At 50.0% G+C, this 21,314-nt stretch overlaps 1 protein-coding gene across 5 annotated transcripts in view; it reads left to right on the forward strand.

Moving 5' to 3' along the window:
• The first annotated feature begins 853 nt into the window (after positions 1–853).
• The window catches only part of TTC39A (tetratricopeptide repeat domain 39A), a 46,995-nt gene continuing 26,534 nt past the window's right edge, over positions 854–21,314 (forward strand). Inside the window, exons 1-2 of one of the 5 annotated variants that reach the window (XM_081485533.1) lie at positions 854–954; positions 17,556–17,660. In XM_081485533.1, coding sequence (XP_081341659.1) covers positions 902–954; positions 17,556–17,660 — 158 coding nt within the window. In that variant the 5' untranslated portion in view covers positions 854–901. Of the gene's footprint in view, positions 955–1,035; positions 1,250–9,393; positions 9,446–10,085; positions 10,228–17,089; positions 17,233–17,555; positions 17,661–21,314 lie in introns of those variants that run through there. The other 4 variants (XM_081485536.1, XM_081485538.1, XM_081485535.1 and 1 more) reach the window with 4 other exon arrangements.

Consider the following 21,314-nt stretch of genomic DNA (forward strand, 5'->3'; position numbering starts at 1 on the left):
CCCCTGACCTGTGTTCACCTCCCCTGACTCCCTCACAGAGAGAAGTCTCCAGGGACCCCTGAATCCATCCTACACACTCCACCTTGGAGTGATCCTTCTGGAATACCTCCTCAAGCCGCTCCCTTGCTCCTCACCTTTAGTCGAGCTCCCACCTTCCCCACCCTCATGCAACCTGCTGGGCTGCACTGCCAGGGGCTCACTTGCTCCAGAGCTGATTCTTCTATTTATTACTGTTTTTAAATAAAAAGTGAAAATGTACATTACCTAAGACAAAATGCGGGGTTCCAAAGAAAGTTTGTGCTGGAGACAGGTTCATTCTCCTCTGTCTCCCACCTCCCACAGGGGCTGGAAACCAGAAGTCTGTGAGTAGGGCCATGTCCCAGTGCCTTGCTCGGCCAGCAGCCTGCACTCCCACACTCCAACAGCTCCTTCCTCCTGTCCGCTCCTTGCCCGCCTCTCCTGCTCTGTGCCCTGCACTTTGAGGGCAGCCCCAGGCCCCTGACCCCATTCAGGTATAGCCCTGGCAAGGCGGGTTCTGCACTTAAGACATTGGTGACACCATCACTCATCGATACGGAGTACGGGCTCAATACTGGAAATGGAGAGGCCTGGCGCTGCAACTGGCTCTCTGTGTGACCTTGGACAAATCACTGGGGGGGAGGGAGGAGGCTCAGTTTCTCATCGTCTCGACGACCGTGGACGGGAGTGGTCTCGCCCTGGGACCGCAGGTCGGCTCTTGGACACCAACGCCCCTTCCAGGCAGGGAGGCGCCCGGACGGGCGGGGAGGAGCCACGGGGCCCGCCCCTCCCACCCCGTCCAGGTGCGGCCGCCCGAGCCGCCGCTACTGCAGCCGCCGCCGCGAGGGGCCGCCCGCAACCCCTCCGAGTCGGGCCCGCGTCCATGGCCTTTCTGACCGCCTGGAAGGGGGCGTCCTCCGGGAAAAGCGACTACAGGTACCAAGCGGGGGTGGGGACTCGGCGGGAGGCGCGGGTGGGACTGCTGGACGGCAGCCGACAGAGGGACAACTGACGGGACACAGCTAGAGACGGCAGCGTGCGGGTTGCTGGGCGCGGGGTAACGGCCGGAGGGCCCCGGGAGGGGCAGCCCTCTGCCTCTCACCACTACCCGCCCCACGTGTCGCTTGCTTGCGTGTTATGGCCCCCAGCAGGGCTGGGCTTGGGAGTGGAGAGATAACCACCCATCACCCCAAGCCCCGCTTCCGGTGCTGCACCTGTGAGGGCAACTCAGGTGAGCTGGACCTGGGCCGGACTGGGAGTCAGGTGTGGGCAGCTGCGCCTCTCCTCCAGCAGAGCTGCTCACACCCCTCACCCTCCACATCTGGGGCAGCAGCGTGGAGGGAAATCCTAGGTCCCAGTGGGCATCCGTGTGCACCACAGCGCCTCCCAGTCAGCCCTTCACGGCTGTGCCATCCCCTCTGTGTGTCACCCCCAACTCCTGGGTGAGTTGGTATCTCCAGATGTGTTCTCATGAGAAGGGGGAGAGGGGACAGCCCTGGCCTCTCTTGTGAACTTTGACCCCTAATTCCTTTCCTTTGTATACTTAAAGCTCAACCTGCTATGCCCTGGAGAAGGGCAATCTAACTGCCCTCCCAACACCTCCATCTGACTGTCCTGTTGGCACATCAAACTCGGAAAGCCCAAAATCTAACTTCACATCCCACCCTCAAACCTGTTCCTCCTGTGTTCCCATCTCAATGAACGGCATAGTCATCCACTCAGTTGCCCAAGCCTGGAAACTGGGAGTCATCTCTGTCACCTCCCTTCCTCACCTCCACCCTGGTCTCCGAGTTCTGCTGATTTTAGCTTCTTGATGTCTCTCAAAGCTGTTCATTCCCCTTGGACTATTGCAACAGCCCCTAACTTTTCCATTTCCTGACCATCCTTCAGATTGGTCTTTTCTAAATCACAAACCAGACCATGTCATTTTTCTGCTTTAAAACTCTTCTGTGGCTTTCTATCACTTAGTGGTGAAAGGTCAAGACTCTCCAGGGGAGGGGCTGTGACCTGCCCAGGCCCACTTCCTACCACTCCCTGACCCCCACTCTGGTCCAGCAACAACGGCTGACTTTGTAGGACTCGCACAACTGTGCTGAGCTGCTCAGGGCTACCTCTGCCTGGAATGCCATCTACCACTCCTGACAGTTACCCCATAAGATTCAACTTTAGATGACCTCTTTTCTTTAAATTTTTTTTTTAACTCTTAAACTTTTAATTCAAGGGTAGCATACATACAGAAAAATGCACACTCTTTAAGTGTACAGAGCTCAATGACTTTTCACAAGGTAACCAGTACCCATGTAACCAGCACCCAGATTAGGACACAGACCATTACCAACCCCCAGTGTCTCCCTTGTGCTCCTCCTAGGGGCAAGCCCACAAAGGTAACTACTGTCCTGACTTCTAATACCATAGGTTTGATTTTTCTGTGTATTTTTGTTGGTGTGTTTGTTTTAATTGAAGTATAGTTGATTTACAACTAAATACAATGTTGTATTTAGTTTCTGGTGTACAACAAAGTGATTCAGCCATGAGGAAACGGCAAACCACTCCAGTATTCTTGCTGAGATAATCCTGTGGACATAATCCTGGAGGGCTACAGTCCATGGGGTTACAGAGTCAGACATGACTGAGCACAAACTCATGCACACACACACACACACACACACACACACACACACACACACACACACACACACACACACACACACATATGTGGCTTAAAACAGAGCAATGTGATGGACAGTAAAATCCATTATGCCCAAAGCATTTCCAGCAGTGAGGATATTTCCTGTCAAAGCCTGAGATGTGTCTGAAGAGTAGAGAGGTGTATGTGTCATTGAGGATCCAGGAGGCAGGCTACCCAGAATAGGGCAGAGTTTGGATTTTATTGTGTGTTGGGAGCCACTAGAGGGCATTAGGGAGGGGATTTACTTATTTAAAGATGACCCTGCTACCGGTGGAGAAAGGATATTGCTGAGAAGACAGACCATTTTAACAGTGGATCATGGTCACCCCCTTCTGTCTCCCCTTTACATATGAAGAGGGGACAGGGTTCATCTATCCCCATGTCCTTGAAGCCCAGCACAGTATACTTCAGTTTTGATGAGAACATGGGGGAATGATTTCTGAGGAGGGTGAGATTGCTTGGCTGAGGGGATGAGGAGCAGCTGGGAAACGTGGATTTCTTGCCCGCCTGCCCTCCTGTAAGAACCTAGTTGTGCTGTGTCTTGTAGCCCCCTGTGTGAGGAGAGTAGGTGAGGAACTGAACATGCCTGGCTTTCTACCTCAGCTGGAACTTGCTGGATGCAAATACCCAGAGAATTCTGACTCCCAGATGCTCTTACATCTCTCTCTGAGTCTCTCACTTGAGGCAACAAACCAGGTCTCCATTCTCTCAGCCCGGGACCTGTGACTTCTTCACCCTCGGCCCTCACCCACCATTGCTGCCTTGTCTCTCACAGCCTGGCCAAAGGGAAGGTGCTCGACCCCTGCTTTACCGTGTACATACTGGCTCTATGACCCTGATTCAGCTGCCTGACCCATGTGAGCCTCAGTTTACTCATCTGTAAAACAATAGCTGCTCACTGAGTGGTGGGAAGACCTGGTGAAACCACACTGGTAAAGGACCTGACAGACAGCCACTAGGGCAGATTCAGTGATCAGTAAATGTGAGTTCACTGCTACAAGGGAATCCTCCGTCTATGGTATTTGCATTGAACAGAGGGGATTCAGAAAGGTTTGGGGCTTCTCTGGTGGTCTAGTCGTTAAGAATCTGCCTGCTAATGTAGGGGACAAAGGTTTGACCCCTGGTCCAGGAAGATCCCACATGCCACAGAGCAATTAAGCCCATGAGTCTCAACTACTGAGCCCACATGCCACAACTACTAAAGCCTGTGTGTCTAGAGCCCGTGCTCCACAACAAGAGAAGCCCCCGCAATGAGAAGCCACCACAACGAAGAGGAGCCCGCACTCATCACAGCTAGAGAAAGCCTGTGTGCAGCAACAAAGACCTGGCACAGTCTAAAATAAATAAATAAATGAATCTTAAAATAAGAAAAAAAAAAAAGGAGGGTTTGGGAGCCAGTGGTGTGATTGCAGGCACCAGAACTGGGAAGACAGGAACTGTTAGAAGAGAGAAATTATGCCCATGCATCTTAATACAGTGATGGCCACCTACTTGGCCTATAAACAAGGTCCCTTACCAGCCATACTAGTACATGCCCTCACCATGGCTGCTCCTGTAGGAGAGGAAGTACAAGCAGGCAGGATGCTTTTAAGAGAGTAATTCAGTGGCAGAGCCACTGTGGGAGGGAAGACTGCCCCAGGAATGGAGGGACATTGCTGAAGAGGCCAGGGGCCTGCTGGGGCTGCCATGGACAGGTTTCCTGCTCTCAGTTTGAGCCTGAGTTCAAGGAGCTCTAAGATGCCTCCAGATAGGGAGTGTCAAATTTGATGACTGGAATCCTTGGGCTGTTAAGGGGTCCCTTCCTTGGCTCTGGCTCTGGACTCAAGGCCAGTGCTGAATTTTCACCTATGGGATTCTCAGATCCTGTAAGTTGAGGCATCTGTGATCGTCAGACTCATGATTTAAAATGCCAAGTTTTACGATGTTAAAGCTACTGACCCCAGGATTCTGATTTACCCTCTGTGGCCAAGGGCAGCTGTACGGGGTGGGAGAGGGCTCTGATGTGGGAGGCACCATGTGGCCCCTCTGATTCTAAACCCCTAGTGAGGATACCATGGCCCAAGGTGGTAGCATGCCTGACATATTTGGAGAAGAACAAGGAGGCCAGTGTGGCTGAATCAGAGAGTAAAGGAAGATGACACCAGAGAGAGATAGAGACGGTGGGGCAGGAGGGCTGGTGAAGACTTTAACTTTTGCACTGAGCACCACGGGGAGCCAGTGCAGAGGTGTGAACAGAAGAGTGACATGGTCTGATCAAGTAGGGCTGGGGCTGTGTGGAGAGTAGACAATAAAGGGACATGGGTAAGAGCAGAGAAAACAGGGGACAATGAAGTCATCCAGGCAAATAAATTCTCTATAAATTTAGCATCTGCAGAATAGTTCAGTGTAATTCATTGAACTAATTCCTTATTTATGGGCATTTAAATGATTTCCAGCTATATCTTTATTATAAGAAACACTATGATGACCATCTATGTACCATAAATCTTTGTGTCTGTGATTATTTCTTAAGATATGATTGCTGCCCAGGTGTTACTGGTCATCTTTCTAAGGCTCTCAGCCCATAATTCCAGTTACCCTTCAGAAAGATAGTGCCACTTTCTACTCCCACCAGCAGTGAGTGAGGTGGCACGTTTGCCCTGAGGGAGGTAGTAGATGTCCAGTGGGTGTTGCCCTTGTGGTCCTGGCCAGGTCTGGGTGCATGTCATAGGGGAAGTCCCTCTTCTCTGGCTAGCCTTGCAGGGTTCCAAAACTCTTTCAGTTCCATTTGCTTATTTTATTGCTCATGTCAGTCTTGTTATCCCTGCTTTATGAGAGAGGAAACTAAAGCTCAAAGAATAATGACCAGGCCCATTCTAAGAGCTTTACGTCTATTATCTCATTTAATCCTTACAACAACCCAGTGAGGTTGGTGCCGTCAACATCCCCATTTCAAAGACAAATCACTGGTCCAGGGTGTCAGAGATGGGGTATAAGCCCCAGCTTGCAAACTTGCTCTCTAAAACACTCCCTCCCTTCCCTGACTGAAGCCAGTAGGGTGATTTGCTTGGGGGCTACATAGCTAGGACGTGATGTGGCTGGGAGTCCAGCTGGATCTTCCTGATTCTGCAGCTCTGACCTCTGACAGGATGCCACTCAATGCCAGAAACCCCTCATTAGCATTCTGCATCTTCGTTTCATTCAAAATTGTTCTTGGTTTTTGTGCTTGACAGGGCGTTCCTTTCTTAGACCCACCCTTGGCAGCTCTGGGGGACCAGACTTTTGAAAAAGAGGTCAGATCCCAGAAACCAAGAACATCAGAGCAGGGAGGGCCCTTGACCTCCTGGTCCAACTTTCTCTTCCTTTTGTATTTGGTGGGAAGAGAGAAACTAAGGGCCAGAGTGAGGCAGTAACTTGTCCAAGATTACACAGCTAGTAAGGACCAGAGTCCATGGGGAGGGAGGGGGGCGGCCCAAGGAGGAGGCCTAGTCCTCCCTAAGGGCCCCTCTCCAGGGAATATTGAAAAATTGTGACTGGTTTGGCCCTCTTCCAGGGCCCTTTGTGGATGAGCCTGTTTACTTGTGAATTATTAACGAGCTCAAGCCTGTAACCTGCTGGGTGGAGCTCACTCACTCACTTTAAGGAAAACCAGCTTTACAGTCACCAGCTCAGCTGGTTGGGAGGGCTCTAGGGTCTGAGGGGGTAGTTCTGGGTTTTAGAGACAGTGAGGGTGGGATGCTTCATGTAAGGGAGAGGCCTAGAGAAAGGCACTGAGAAGGCAGCTGACAAGAGGGAAGGGGACCAGGGGTCACCTGAGTAAGGCTCAGTAAGCTTACGAGCATCCCTGAGAGGTTGGCACTGTTACCGCAGGTTTACAGATGGGAAGACTGAGATTCAGAGAGGCGGAGGCAGCGCTGATTTCACAGCTTAAGCTCCTTCTACAGCGGCATGACTTTTCACATGCTCAGACCCCATTTGTGTGACATCTCCCCCACCCATTTCCACACATTTTCTCTGTAGGATAGGGTTGAGATTTGGTTGAAGACATGTCTAGACCTGAGTCCAAGTCACACTTGGTTCAATCCTCAGGTTTCTCATCTGTAGGATGGGAGATAAAGCTACTGTGGAACTTTCTAGAGCATTCTGAGGAGGTTAGTTATTGAAGGCTTTTTTTAATTTTTTTTGGTCACATCATGTGGCTTGCAGAATATTAGTTAGATAGCATCACCTACTTGATGGGCATGAATTTGAGCAAACTCCAGGAGATAATGGAGGACAGAGAAGACTAGAATGCTGCACTCCATGGGATCACAAAGAGTTGGACACAACTTAGCAACTGAAAAACAAGTTCCCTGATCGGGGACTGAACCCAAACCCCAGCAGTGAGAATGCTGAGTCCTAACCACTAGACCACCAGGGAATTCCCTGAAGGTCTTCTTAAGCTGAGAGATGGTATCGGTGAAATTAGTCTATATGAGGCTTCTCAGGGCCACTGAGAAGTGCAGTGAGCCCAGTTGTTTGCTCTTGCTGGTTGGGGAGAAAATGAGAGAGCAAAGCAGGCCCACCATTTCCTAGGCACAAAGCACCAGAAAAAAGGTCCCCTGGCAGGGGAGGAAGGAACCCAGGACTCAAGATGCTCTCCTGGTCCCCTGGAAATAAGTAGGTGACCTGAGCAAGGTCACCTGGGTTGGGAGGTGGAAGTAATGGTGACTCACGGGCTTCCCAGGTCTGGGGCTGAGCCAGAGCTCCTGGGGGCTGGGAACTGCCTAGGTGGAGCCCTCCTGAAGGGTAGGCCATTCTGATGCTCTGATTTACCAGGTGAGTGGCTCCAGCATCACTGCTACTATTGTGATGTGGACAGAGTTCCAGCTCTGAAGGCAGAGCTGAGCCTCAGTTTTCATCTGTACAAGGTGGAGAATAATAGCATCTACCTTGCCCCACCACCACCAGCATCATAGCACTTAAATAGCACTGTAGGCACAGGCCAGGCACATTTCTGGGCATTTTACACATAGGAATTCTTAATCTTCAAAATGACCCTTTGAAGCAGGCAGAATTTCCATTTTACTGAGGAAGAAACTGAGGCTCAGAGAGGTGGTTAAATGTGTACATTAAAATGAGATAATCCACTTTATGTACTTAACATATACTGCACATAATAAGCCTGTGATGAATGTCAGTCATTATTGTAATCATTACCTCAGAGGAAAATGGTAAAGCGCTAGGCCCAGTTTTCAAGTTTTTGGTGGTTAGTCGGGCACTGACACAGAGATGTCTGACCAGACCCAGGGGCACCCAGTCTGATGCCAGAGACAGTCACATACAAACCTCACCCCACCCCACCACACAGATGGTGTTCGCCCCAGGTCATAGGGGAGGTCAGAATGGGTTAGAGCAGCGTGTGCCCAGGAAGCTACTGCCCCCATTAGGGAGGAAGGGCTTCCTGGAAGAGAAGGCATCTGAACTGAAACCTTCAGGGTGAGTGTGAGCTTTCACACATGGCAGGTTTTTAATAAATGTTGGTCAAATACAACTAAAGATTTACCTTGAAGCTAAGGTAGCATAAAGCTTCAGAACTCCTCACTTACCTGGCCTCTTCGAAAGCTCTAGGAGGACCCTCTAAATTTTATATTGATAAATTTGTATTCTTTGTTTTTTAAAAGAAGCCTTTCAATTATATGCTTTTGGATTGTCCCTTGGTTAAACAAATGAATAATACATAACAAGGAAGAAGGTGTGTTCCAGGCAGAGGGAACTGCATGTGCCAATGCCTAGAGACCTGAAAGTGCATGGCATGTGACAAGACACTCCCCACCCCCCACCCCCATCTGAGTCTCCTCCACCAGCCTCCTCACCCAGGCTCCTCTTTAACACATTGCTGGGCTTCTCACCAGCTTCACAAACTCCAGCTGTCATCAATGTGCCTTTGCCTCTTTCATGCTCTTTGATCCGTGTACCCATCTAGTACATCCTTTCTACAACTTCCTTGTGTATAAACAATACAAACTTCAAAACTCAACTGTGCCCACCTTCTCCAATAAGCCTCCGGGCTCCTCCAGCTTCTCTAGCATTCTCCTTTACCCAGACTTCTAAAGATGATGGTGGATGTTATCATAGTCTGCTCCTTGTAGTTAAATAGCTTTTCCATGCCTATGTCAGAATTCCAGAGGTGTGATGGCCCTTGCTTATGAGCATCTGGCCTCTGCTCACATATGGACAGAATAAGAACTCACTACCTTCCCAGGCAATCTGCTAAGATTCAAACAGTTGTCCCCAAAGCCTCTCCCTTCTGCCACCGGGCCCAATCTGCCTGGCTCCTCCAGGACCTAGTCCAAGCCTTCTTTCTAACATGGCTGCTTCTACAGTCTCCTCCTATTTCCTCTTCTGACATCCTGGAGCTCAGGGCTGATCAGGGGTGCTGGAGCCCCTCCTCCCTCTGTCCCCTGCCTTTGTGAAGGGACAGCTCTAATGGCAGCCACATGCTCTGATGAGTCATGATCAAGAGCATCTGGAGCCTGGAGGTGGCTGCTGGTTAACTCTTCATGGGCCAGTCAGTGGCTCTTCTGCCAGGAGGCCTGGTCAGCTTTAACTTAACTCTGGTCCTAGACATATACCTGAGGGCTGGGCACACAGTAGGCATCTGAAGTGTTATGGGTGACCCTACATAGGCCCTGGGGATTCAGGGGAGAGGGGACCAAGAAGGCAAGAGTGTGTGGAGTCAGGACGGTTGAGTTCCAATCACAACTTACCATTTTTTAGGTGAGTGGCCTTGAGCAAGTCACATGAACTCTGTGCCTCAGTTTCCCCATCTGTAAAATGGCAGTTATGAGGATTCTTTGGGGAGGCAAGTGCGAACTCCTGGCTGACAGTGAGTGCTAAATGGCATGATTTTCTGCCTTCTGGTCTCCTGCAAGCACAGCCAAGCTGTGGGCAAGTGCGTGGTATTAAAATCCAGGTCTTTCTCTGCATGACTGCCTCCCACCAATGCAGCAGGATGATGAAGGGCTCAGGTCAGGGGCACTGAGAGGCGGGCGCTGTGGGGATAGGAGAGTGGCAGGGAGGTGGACCTCAGGTCTAGGAGAGCTTTCTGGGCCCAGATTGGTGGGGCTCCGTGAGGAAGGCGTGAGCCACCCCTCCCGGGGGCTGAGCGCAAAGGGTTCTCGGGCATGGGCAGGGCAGACCTTGGGCGCCCCGGCTCTCACTGTCAGAGCGGTGATGGGGGGTGTGGGGGGCGCCTTTCGCCGGCCCCAGGCAGCCCTCCCACCCGCGCCCGCTGCAGGGCCCGCGTCTGCGGTCGGCCGCGGGCGGGCGGCGGCCTGGCCCCACTGCGCGGGTGGGCAGACCGAGGCCCGGCCCGGCCCCGCCGCCTTCCCCGCCCCCGGCGCGCCCCTCCCCGGGCGCCGCGTCCGCGGCTCGGCCGCACAGCGCCCGCTCGGGGTTCCGGTGGCAGCACCTGGGCCGCGGCTGGTGTCCGCGGGGGCACGCTGCCCGCCCGCCTCGGCGATGACCACGGCCGGCGCCCCGGGCGCCCTACCTGCGGGGTAAGTGCGCTGCGGGGCGGCCCGAGGGGGCGCGGGCCAGGGCGGGTCGGGACGGGGCGGGGGGACGGGGGGCGGCGCCGGGCCCGGCCTCCCCAGCGGCCCGCACTGCGGCTTCCAGCCCCTGCCTCTGGGCGCCGCCGCCGCAGCCGGGGAGCGGGAAGTGGGCTGCGCGGGGAAGGTGGAGGCCCCGGGAATCCTGGGTCGGTCACTCCCCTCTGGGTCTCAACTTTGTCGGAAGCTGTGGCCACAGCCACGTCAGAGCCTCCTTCCCCCCTCCTGGCGTTTACACCTGAGCCCACCATCATCACCTCCAGTACAGGTGAGGGACCTTAGCCAGTAGCTCTTGGATGACTTGTCTTAGGTCTCCCAGGAGGTGAGAAGTGGGCCTGGGATTTGAAACCAGCAGTGTCTGATGCCAGGCACTACTTCATCTTTAGGGATATACGAAGGAGTTAAAAGGCTAAGCTAGGAAGCAGCCGGAGCCCCTGGGCACAACAGGAACAGGGGTAGTAAAGGTGGGCGTTGTCACTTTCAACGTGGCACTTGTGTTCATCGCCACCGCACCCCATTGAGGAACCTGTGGGACCCTACACTGCCGCGAAGCAATGAGCAGCTCTTTGCTATTCGTGGGCCTCACTGGTACGGGGCTGGGAGCCAGAGCTGCTGGGAAGTTGTTGGGTGGAGATCTGGCCCAGGTGAGCTGGGAGGGGTGCCATTTTGCCTGGAGCCTGGCCAACAGGACAGTATTTGTGTAGGGCCTTAGGCCTAACACATGAATAGGGACGTTACAAGGCTGGTGCCACCTGTCAGCTGGAAGCCTCCACAGGGCCCTTGTGTGTTCCAGACTGAGGGCTTGGAATTTGGGTGGCTGGGGGACTCCCTGTCCTGGGGGAGGGTTGCCTGGTAAGTCAGGCAACGTTTTGTATGACTTTGACCAAGTCCTTTATCCTCTGTAGATTTCTGGTCCCTCCTTTGGAAAATACAGGGAGGCTGGGCTGGCTGCTCCCATCCTTCTCTGGGCTGGTCTCTGTAAATCTGGAAGCTGGTTAAGTCTGTCTGCCTAGCCCTGAGCATCACCCCCACTGGGCCAAGAAAAATGATTTTCAGGAGAAAAGGCAGGTGTGGAGCGGGGCACCTATCAAAGAATCCTGAACCCCAGACTAGAACCCTCATTCATCCTCTTCCTTGCACCCTCACATCCCTGCCTGAGTCCCCTCTACAATTCTAGGCTCCTCTGGCCCCTCCTTGGGCCTTCAGGGAAATGAGCTTGCCCTCCTGCACTGGCAGGTCATTCTCCTACTAAACCATACCTGCCCACTTGTGTGCCCTCAAGGTCCATCTGGTCCCAGTCAGTGCATTCTGGTGGGGTCTGAGCAGAGCAGGGGCAAAGCAGTTCCTTTGCCATAGACACTCATTCAGTCACTCAACAAACTCCCAGGCCTACTCTGAGCCCAGCTCCATGTGTGAGGGTCAGTGGTGAACAAACCAACGTTTAAATCTCCATCACTTAAAAAATTATGAAATATTTTCAACCTTCAGAACAATATAGCCAATAATAAAATGAACTGTATGGCCTTGCCAGCAAGCTTTTTCAGATGTTAATATTGTGCCCCATTTATTTCATATTCTTTTTAAGAAAACCATGGCAAAGATGGTCAAAGCCCACGTGGACCACCCCTACCCTTCCCTCTACAGAGATAGTCACCATCCTGAATTTTGGTTTTATCATTTTTCTGTCTGTTTTTATTCTTTTACTGATGTTTAAGCCTAAAAAATATGTAGTTCTTTAAATTTTTTCTGTAAATGGAGTCATACAGCATAAATCATTCTGCAACTTGCTTTTTCTCATTCAGCTTCAGGTTTCTGAGATCAAAGTCTCTTGATCCTTGAAACCCTGGTCTGCACTTGCCTTCCAATGTATGGTATGCCACCTGATGTAGAGACTGTTATTTATTTATTTATCCAGCCTTCCTAAGGTGGAAGGAAGGTCCACCTGAACCTGAGATGGTTCCCAGGGTCTTGTTATTCAAACAATATTCTCAAATGATTGTCTTGCGCATATATGAGTGTTCTTCCAGGTTCCCAGGTAGGAGTAGAATTGCTGAGTAGTAGGACATGTGCATTCAATTTTTAAAGTTACTTAGTTTCATTATAAAAGTGGTGCTGCTCTGTAAAAGAAATGATGGAAAAAAATTGCTAACATTTCCTGAGTACTTTTGATTGTGCTTTACACTGTCTCAGTCATTCTTCCCAGCAACACTGGGAGGAAGATACTGTCATTCCCATTTCATTGACGTGGAAACTGAGGCTCATAGAGGTTAAAGAACTTTCCCAAGTTTTTCCAACAAGTCATTGCTAAGCTGCATCTATAGTCCAGGGTTGTCTGCTTTCAAAACTCCACACTACCTAGGCCATACCACATCACTCCCTGCCACGTGGTACTGGCTTTATGCACAGCTAAGGGTGACTCTGGAAGCAGAGTCCCAGTCATATTTGCAGTTTAGAAAGGTCATTGTGGAAGCTACAGATCCCCCACAGATGGGTTCCCCTGAGCCAGAGTTCCCCCTGAATGCTGGAACAGGAAGTAGAGGCCAGCTCTGACTCCAGTCTGCTCTGAGTGACCGCCTTGCCCTGCCTCCACTGCCCCACTCACCTCACCCTGACTGAGGGCTGGATAGGAGGGTTTTCTATTTTCAGCAGATATGAGGGTGCCCCAGCTCTGCCCATCACACACTAAGGTAGTGATTTCCAGGCAGACTGAAGTGGAGGGGTAGGAAGGAAGGGGAGAGTGGGATCGCTCCTGGCTTGACACCCCCCTCCCACCCTTCAGCTCTCTTCTCACTTTGACTTCAAGCCCCCTCCCCACTATGCTAAAGATCCTGCTGTTCGTTGTCACCAGCCATACTCCACACTCTATCCAGCTCGACATCCCCACTCCCCCCACCCCCTCTCACCTGCAGCACAGAAGAGGCCACCATCACCACTTGGGAGCCCAGGAATATTTTGGCCTGGGCCCCAGCAGGGAGCTTGGAGCAGAAAGCCTTAAAGACATGGGGACAGCCTACAGAGAAGTGGGGACCTCAGTCACAGCCAGGGGAAGGGAAAGGTTTGGCAGGTTGCTTTTGCAGAAAGTATTTCTGTCTTCTCCCAGGTTCCTGTGAGGAGGAGACCAGGTTCCTCTTTTCACTTCCTTATCAAATGCAGATAAGAACTTCTGGCTCTTGGGGCTGGTAGGAGGATTGAGTGAAATAATGCAGGCATCAATTTAGATAAATTGAAGTGATATTGTCCTGGCGGTGATGGGTATTTGCTATTGCTATTATTAAGTCCAGTGGGGCTGATGTCTCCAGCCCGCCTGAGCTCCCCAGCCGGCTGGGATGCCCCCACCTCACTCCTTCACTTATAAGCCTTGCCAAGCCTGTCTTCCATACTTGCCCCATGGTGGCTGGAGCCCCCTCCTCACTATGGTGCCATGCCTCCAGCCCTTTGCTCACACTCTGTTCCCCTTCTGGAACTGCTTTCTCCATGTAGTCCTCACCTTAGCGCCATCTTACCCAGAAAAGTTTTTTGATTGCCCCACCCTCACTTGCTGGTCTCGTCAGCCCCTAGCGATGCCCATGAGCGCAGCCCTGATGGCTCTGGTTGTCAATGCCTCTGCCTTGTGTAGCCCTCAGGGCAGGCCCAGGTCTGGGTCCAGTCTCTTTTCCCCAGGGTCCAGCCCCAGGTCTGGAGAGGTCACCACAGACCTGGCTCACTACAGTTAAGGGGAAGAGGTGCTGAGGCTGCCAGAGAAGGGAATATGTGCCTCTGTGTTGTCTATCTGTCTGTGCGTCTTTCGCTCCAGGTAGACTGAGGAAGCAAAACCTCTTTCTTGATGCGGGTAGAGGTGGTGGTGGGAGTGGGAGTGGGGTGTGCACAGAAAGGGAAGGCAGGCTCTTGTCTCTGAAATTGTTTAGAGATGGACAGAAGCCAGGATAATGGACTTGACTCCCTGTGGCTGAGCTGGTGGGCACTGGTGTAGGCAGAAACTTGGGTTAGAACCCATGCTCAGGCATGTGACCTTGGCCAAGTCACCTCTCTCTGTGCCTTAGTCTCCTCTTCTGAAGTGGGATAATAATCCCACTTCACAAAGCTTTGTGAGCGCTCAAGGAGAGGACACCAGTTAAGTGCCTGGGGCAGTAGGTACTCATCGCCTTTTCACTGATTCACCAGCAGAGATGAATGGACTGAACCCCACTCTTTAGGCTAAGCCTTGGGCACAAAGGAAGACACCGTCCCCACCTCATGAAGTGGGGCCTTTTTGGCTTTATCCTAAGAGTGAAGATCGTGAAGGCTTTCCGGTATGGAAATGACATGATCAGATTTGGGTTTTAAAATGATACCTTTGGCTATTACATTATCCCTTAATAAAACTACCTAGAGGCTGGATGAGTTACAACATACATCCTTTAACACATATCCCTGAGAGTCTACTGAAGTAACAGATCCCTCAAGCCAAGAATGCCTCAAGCTAAGGGAGCTGAAATCAGGCCAGTAAATCAGATGAAGCCACAGCAACCTAGTGATATTTACAAGCTACAGAAACCTAGAATCTAAAGTTTTAATGACATTTAAGGAATGGACTTCCCTGGTAGCTCAGTGGTAAAAGAATCCACTTGCCAGTGCAGGAGATGAGGAAATGACATTTCGATCCCCGGGTCAGGAAGATCCCCTGAAGAAGGAAATGGCAACCCACTCCAGTTTTCTTGCCTGAGAAATCCGATGGACAAAGAGCCTGGTGGGCTACAGTCCATACGATGGCAAAAGAGTCAGACATGATATAGTGACTAAACAACAACAAGAAATGGAAAATAAGGACTTGGGGCTACCCAACAGTGTGAGGAGTTGGAACTTAGCCTCCCTACCACCCCACCACTACATGAATGTGCCACCCTCAAGGATGTCTTCAGCAAGTAAGGATATTGACTAGGAAAAAAATACCCACACACCACAAAGGGAGACAACATTTCTGGTGGGGACAAACAGGCTGCCTGGAAAATTATACATACCAGTCTGCTCTAACACAAATTTCAGGTTTGAACATACATCTGTGGTCCTGAAAATGCTAAACTAAAAAAGTAACATAAGTGGTCTTAGGGTGGTAGCACTGCAGGGAACTTGGCTGAAGTGAATGAAAATTCTCTCTGAAGAAGTGGGTTCTCATTTCAAAATCATTTGGGATCAGTCAGATAGGAGCTTGTGGTAAAATTATGAAATATCCAACGAAACGAGCCGCTATGAGCAATAGATACCAGAAGCAAGAAATAGCAGAGTTAGAGTCTATGATCCTAGAGTGATGAGACACTGTGATTGTGTTTAAAATGTGGAAAGAAATCAAAGATAGACTTGCAGCGATAAGCAGAGAACAAAATACTGCCAAAAATGACTAAGCAGATTTGAAAAAGAACCAAGTAGAATTTATGAAGATGAAAAATAAAATCATTGAAATAAAAAAAAAACTCAGTGGACAGGATAAGCAGCAGATGAGACATACTTAAAGAGAATTAGTGAAATGAAAGATCTAAAGAAATTACTCCAAATCTAATAGAGTGAGTGAAAGAGATGGCCAAGAAGAGAATGAAGAGAAATGAAGCACAGAAGAAAATGAGGTAACAGAGAAGAGTTAGGAATGGACAGGAGTAGGAGGTGGAGTCTCCCATCAGACCTGGTAGAGGTGATAGTGGCCTGGACTGGAGGCCACTGGCTATAGAAGGAGGTAGACTAAGAGATTTTCAGGAGGTAGAACTGATAGGGCTTACTGATGGAGCAGATGATGGAGGCCAGCAAGAGGATGTGTCAAGGATGACTACTAATATTTCTGGCTTGGGAAACTTGATAGAGGGGTATTGTTTACTGAGATGAGAAATATGGAGAACAGATTTGGGAGAAGAAACAGTGTTGACCAAAAAACATACTTCATTTTGCCTGGGAGGTTCTGCTGATGCATCACATAGACCTTAGAGCTGGGCCTTAAGATAGGTGTAGGACTTTATCTGGTGGAGAAGGAACTTGAACTTTTAAGGATGTTTTTTCAGTAAGATCATCGAGACTCTTTTTGGAATCTTCTCTACGTAAAAGTACTCTTGCCTGGAAAATCCCATGGACGGAGGAGTCTGGTAGGCTGCAGTCCATGGGGTCGCTAAAAGTCGGACACGACTGAAGTGACTTAGCAGCAGCAGAAGCTCATCTTTCAGATGGGAAACAGGTTCAGAAAGATAAGGAATTTGCTCTCGGAACCCAGAGCTCTTCATTTATTCATTCATTCATTCACTGACGACCTATAGTTATCAAAAGCCCATTTTGTACCAGATACTAGATGCTGGTAATACAGCAGTGAACAAAATGAAGATTCCTGCCCTCAGAAAGCTTATATTTTAGTGGAGGGAGACAGATAATAAACCCAAAAATACATAAAAAAAAAAAAAAAGATCACAGAGTGATAAGAGCTATAAAGAGGTGTAAGGGGGACTTCCTGGTAGTCCAGTGGTTAAGACTCTGCGCTCCCAATGCAGGGGGCTGGGGTTCAACCCCTGGTCAGGGAACTAGATCCCACATGCCACAACTAAGAGTTTGCATGCCACAACCAAAGCTCTCGCACTCCACAACAAAGATGGAAGATCCTGCATGTTGCAAATAAGACCCGTGCAGCCAAATAAAAATAAATAAATATTTTTTAAAAAGAGGTGTAAGGACTGGAAGGAGACTGGGTATACTGGAGATGGTATTAGGAAGGTGGCTCTTGAACGTAAAGCCCCCTGGGCAGCTCTTACAGGGTGGCTGCCCATTCCAACCCATTGTGACAGTGCCTGTGGGGTTCTAGAGTGCAGTCCAGGAGAAGGCCTAGAGAAGAAGGAGGAAGAAAAGGACTGAAGTGGGACTTAGTGGGTAGGCTGTGCCCCCCAAGTGGGGGCAGAAAAGTCCAATGGGTCAAAAGGGGCACAAAGTCTCCTTTTACTCTCATGGAAGGTAAGATAAATTTATCCCTGAGGCTTCCTTGCACCAACCACCAACACCCTATCCTCATTCCCTTCCCAATCCCCCCACTGGATCTCAGATGACATTCCCCTTCCACTCCCCCTTCCCACCTTTAGGAATACTCAGAGGTAGGTTCAGATTGTCCTGTGTCCTAGTACAGAGGGGGCAGCCTGGAGGAGCTCATGCCAGGCATCTCAGGATCACCAGGGAGGTCAAATGTGCCCTGAGAGGCTCTGTTTCAGCCAGGACAGTTGAACCTCTTGACCGAGGCTCTGTTGAGAGCTTCCACATCATGCCCGTGTCTCTCCCACCAGGACTCCTGTGAGCAGCCTCCGTGAGGCCCTGGACCAGTGCATGACCGCCCTTGACCTCTTCCTCACCAACCAGTTCTCAGAAGCACTCAACTACCTCAAGCCCAGGTGAGGCTTAAGCCCAGATTGGGGGTGCAGGATGTGTGTGTGTGTGTGTGTGTGTGTGTGTGTGTGCGCGCGCGCAGGCACATATGTGAGTGTAGGGATAGGGGTGTCAGATGGAAAACCAGAAGTCTTACGTGAGCGGAATCCCGTGTAACTAAATGTCTTCGGCCTTCTGGGTCACTCTGACCTCTGAGAATTCCATAAAAATGGCTCAGGATCCCCATTCCACAGCCATGAACAGCCAAGCCCTCCTCAAGGTCACTGTGACTTCTTGCTCCTCAGGTTCTTGTGGCTGCTTCCACTTTGATTTCTTGTTCCCACAGAATCCGCCTCTAAAACAGCCCCTTTTCGTTGTTTTCCTCCAGAGTACTAAAGACTTGAATTGCTTTCACTGAAGCCTTTAGGGCAATGATGACAGTTAAGTAGTTTAGCCATTTCTTCTAGTGTCGACTGCCTTATTTTTAAATAATACACTTGGACTGCTCTTTCTTTACTTACCTCTTTTTTCAATTTTTTTAAAAACTGAAATTAAGTTGAGATATAATTCACATACCATAAAATTCACTCCTGCTACTTTTTACTTTTACATATCATCTAATGGTTGCAAGGGGCTTCCCAAGTGGCTCAGTGGTAAAGAACTCCTCTAGAAAGCAGGAGACATGGGTTCGTTTGCTGGGTCGGGAAGATCCCCTGGAGACGGAAATGGCAACCCACTCCAGTATTCTTGTCTGGGAAATCCCATGGACAGAGGAGCCTAGTGGGCTATAGTCCACAGGGCTGCAAAAGAATCAGATACGACTTGACAGCTAAACAACAAATGATTGACAAGAATTTAGCTTTCTTAAACCCCTGCCCCACCTCCCTTCCTTCCTCCTCCTCCTCCTATCATTATATCACAGTATCTGGCTAAATTAGTAATCAGTGTTTTTATTATTATAACTATCTAATTATGCTCATCGCAGAGATAAGCCTTACATTGTAAGATTACATTTTCTTTTTGGAGTTAATAATTGTCTTGTTTTTTTCATTTGCCTAATTTGCTATATGTTTATCCTGAGCTCTTTATAACTACTCCATGAAGTCATGAGGTTTTCTCTGAATACTCACATATATTAGGGAAACCCTCGGTCCCTCCTTTTTCTGGAAACCTGTCCCTGGAGGATAGGCCTGTTTACTGGCCACCTTCCAGCTGGCTCCTGGAATCCCCTTTACTTCTCTCCAGTTTGCTTGGCCTGGCTTTTTCTCCCTCACATCCATATCCTCCCTCCTTTGGTTAGAGCACATCATCTATCAGTTTCCTAAGAGAGAGTTGCATGAATGTAAGCTTTCCTGCTCAGAATTTTGAAGTCATTGTTTTCTGCCCTGTTTCCTAACATGTACTGTAGCCGGGAGAATCCTAATTCTTCTTTCATGGCATGGGATCTTTTTTCCTTCTCCAGGCATGTTTAGAATCTTCTCTCTTATTCCTGCAAATCTGAAATTTCACAATGATGTGCTGGAATGTAGGTCTGTTTAATTGGTATTTTTTTATTTGTAAACTCAGTTCTAGGAAATTCTCTCATATGATCCTTCCATATTCTGTTTCTCTTTCCTGGACTTTCTTTACATCAGCCACTAGGCTTCCTGGTCCAGTCTTCTTCTGAGCTATTTATCTGTACCCTCCCCCCTGCATTTCTTTATCTTTTCCCCCCCTGATTTTTGGGAGAGTTCTCAACCTTATTATTAAATCCATTGACTTTTCTTTTTGTGTGTAATCATATGATTAATTCCCTAGTACTCCTCAATGTTTTCTGAATGTTCTTTTTTCCCTAAAACATCTTATTCTTGGTTTATGGGTGCACTGTGTTCTTTATATCTATATTTCAAATATGAGTGTCCTGAGGATGAGGCCTGGCATGCAATAAGCATTCTAACAAGTATTTATTGCTGTTATTATTATCACAAAATAATTATCTCTTTTAAAAATATTTTATTTTTTTCCTACATAATCTTGGCTTTCTCTGTGTTTCTTTTTTCTTTAATAGGGAGAATCCTCTCCCCATGGTGGGGAGGGGCTTTCCTGAAACACCCATGGTCCCTGGCTGGCTGTCTGGTCATATCTAAGAGCAAGTTCACTCAAAATCCAATGGGAAGGTCTGGCCCAAGTAGCCTTATGATTGGCGGGATCAGCTTTTGGATGAGCTGGGAGAGAGCGGGCCCCAGATGTTAGCATTTCAGGAAAAGAACACTGCTGCCCGCCCCCTCCCCCGCCCCAACCTTCCTCCACGTGGGCAGAGAGCCCTGGCAGCCTGGGTCCTGGGGTTGAGATGGGGTCGGGGTGGGGGTCTAATCATGTCCGCTGCCTGCTGGCCTAATCCCCTCTTTTCAGCTCTAGGTTGTCCTCTGCCACAGCTGGCTCCCCCAGAATCACCACCCCCCACAACTCCCCCGGGAAAGCGAGTGCTGGGGCAGGGGTACTGCTTTCCTCAAGCCAGTCCTGTTCAGTTTCTCTAGACCTGACTGACCCATCGTTCTCCTGTCTGGGGTCAGCGGCCCAGCTTCTGAGGGGGCAGTTCCAGGGCTTGGTGGGCCTGAGTGGTACAGCGGTCCGTCTGGTAGCAGCCCCCACACCTCAACCCACCCTCTGAGAGGATCTGGCTTGAGGTGGGGCAGGACCAGGTCTGCCCAAGAGTGTGGCCACCGTCTGAGGCAGGCCAGGCTCCATCCTGCCCCATCACTGAGTACCTTCCAGTACTTCTGGAAGGCTCCCTGGCTCCCCTTCCCTCCTGGTCACTACCTGGCCTTGAGCAGCTCCTCTCTGCCACTTCACCTCCCAAAGCCCCCTCCTCCTTGAGGGGCTGCCTTGCCCTCCCTCACCTCATGAGGGTACTCTCCTAGGGAGTCCTGAACTCAGGCCCCTAGAGGCAGCACAGAGAGAACAGTCTTCCTGTGAGGCCACCTTTACCTCACTCATGAGACGCTGTAGCCTCTGTTTATCTCAGCACCTGCCCCATTCTAAAAAAGGGTCTTTCCTTTCTTTCTGAGTTTAAGAGCCTCCCCCTCCACCAAACAGTACTTGTTATTAGCATACACCCCACCCCTTCTTGTGACAACCAAATAATGTTTCTAGAAGGGAGGGGTGGGGAGGTATAGTAAATATCTTTCTCTATCACTATTAAGAACCATTGGTCTAGAGAAAATAATTCTTGCTAAAACATGACCTCCCCTGCCCAGTCGTAGCCACTGAAGCTGTGAAAGATGTTGGGGGTCAGTTTCGTTCACCGTTCCTATTGTACGCACAGTGTCTCATTTACTGTTATCTGTACTTTGCCCTCAGGGAGTAACTGGGCTCACCAGGCTTCCCACCCCTACCCCCCCAGTGTTTGCTTTCCCTTTGTCACGTCTTTGAGAAGCTTCTAGTTTATTTTACTTCACTCCATGTCTGCCCCTGAGCACTGTCTCTGGAACATGGTCACTACTCCACTCATTTGATGAAAACATTGGTCATGGTTGATAACTACCAGCACCACGATTCAAATCCAGCCCCCCTCAGCTCCACAAGCCACACTCTGCCTCCTGGGCCATCTTGGATCTCAAGCAGGTGGAGGAGTATATCTGGCACAGAGGCCTCACGCCTGCCTCCTCTTCCAGGTGGGAGGGAAGGAGGTAGAATAGGGG

Source organism: Giraffa tippelskirchi, chromosome 5 (genome assembly GCF_054371585.1).
Source record: "Giraffa tippelskirchi isolate mGirTip1 chromosome 5, T2T-mGirTip1v1.2.pri, whole genome shotgun sequence".
NCBI classification, from domain to species: Eukaryota; Metazoa; Chordata; class Mammalia; order Artiodactyla; family Giraffidae; genus Giraffa; species Giraffa tippelskirchi.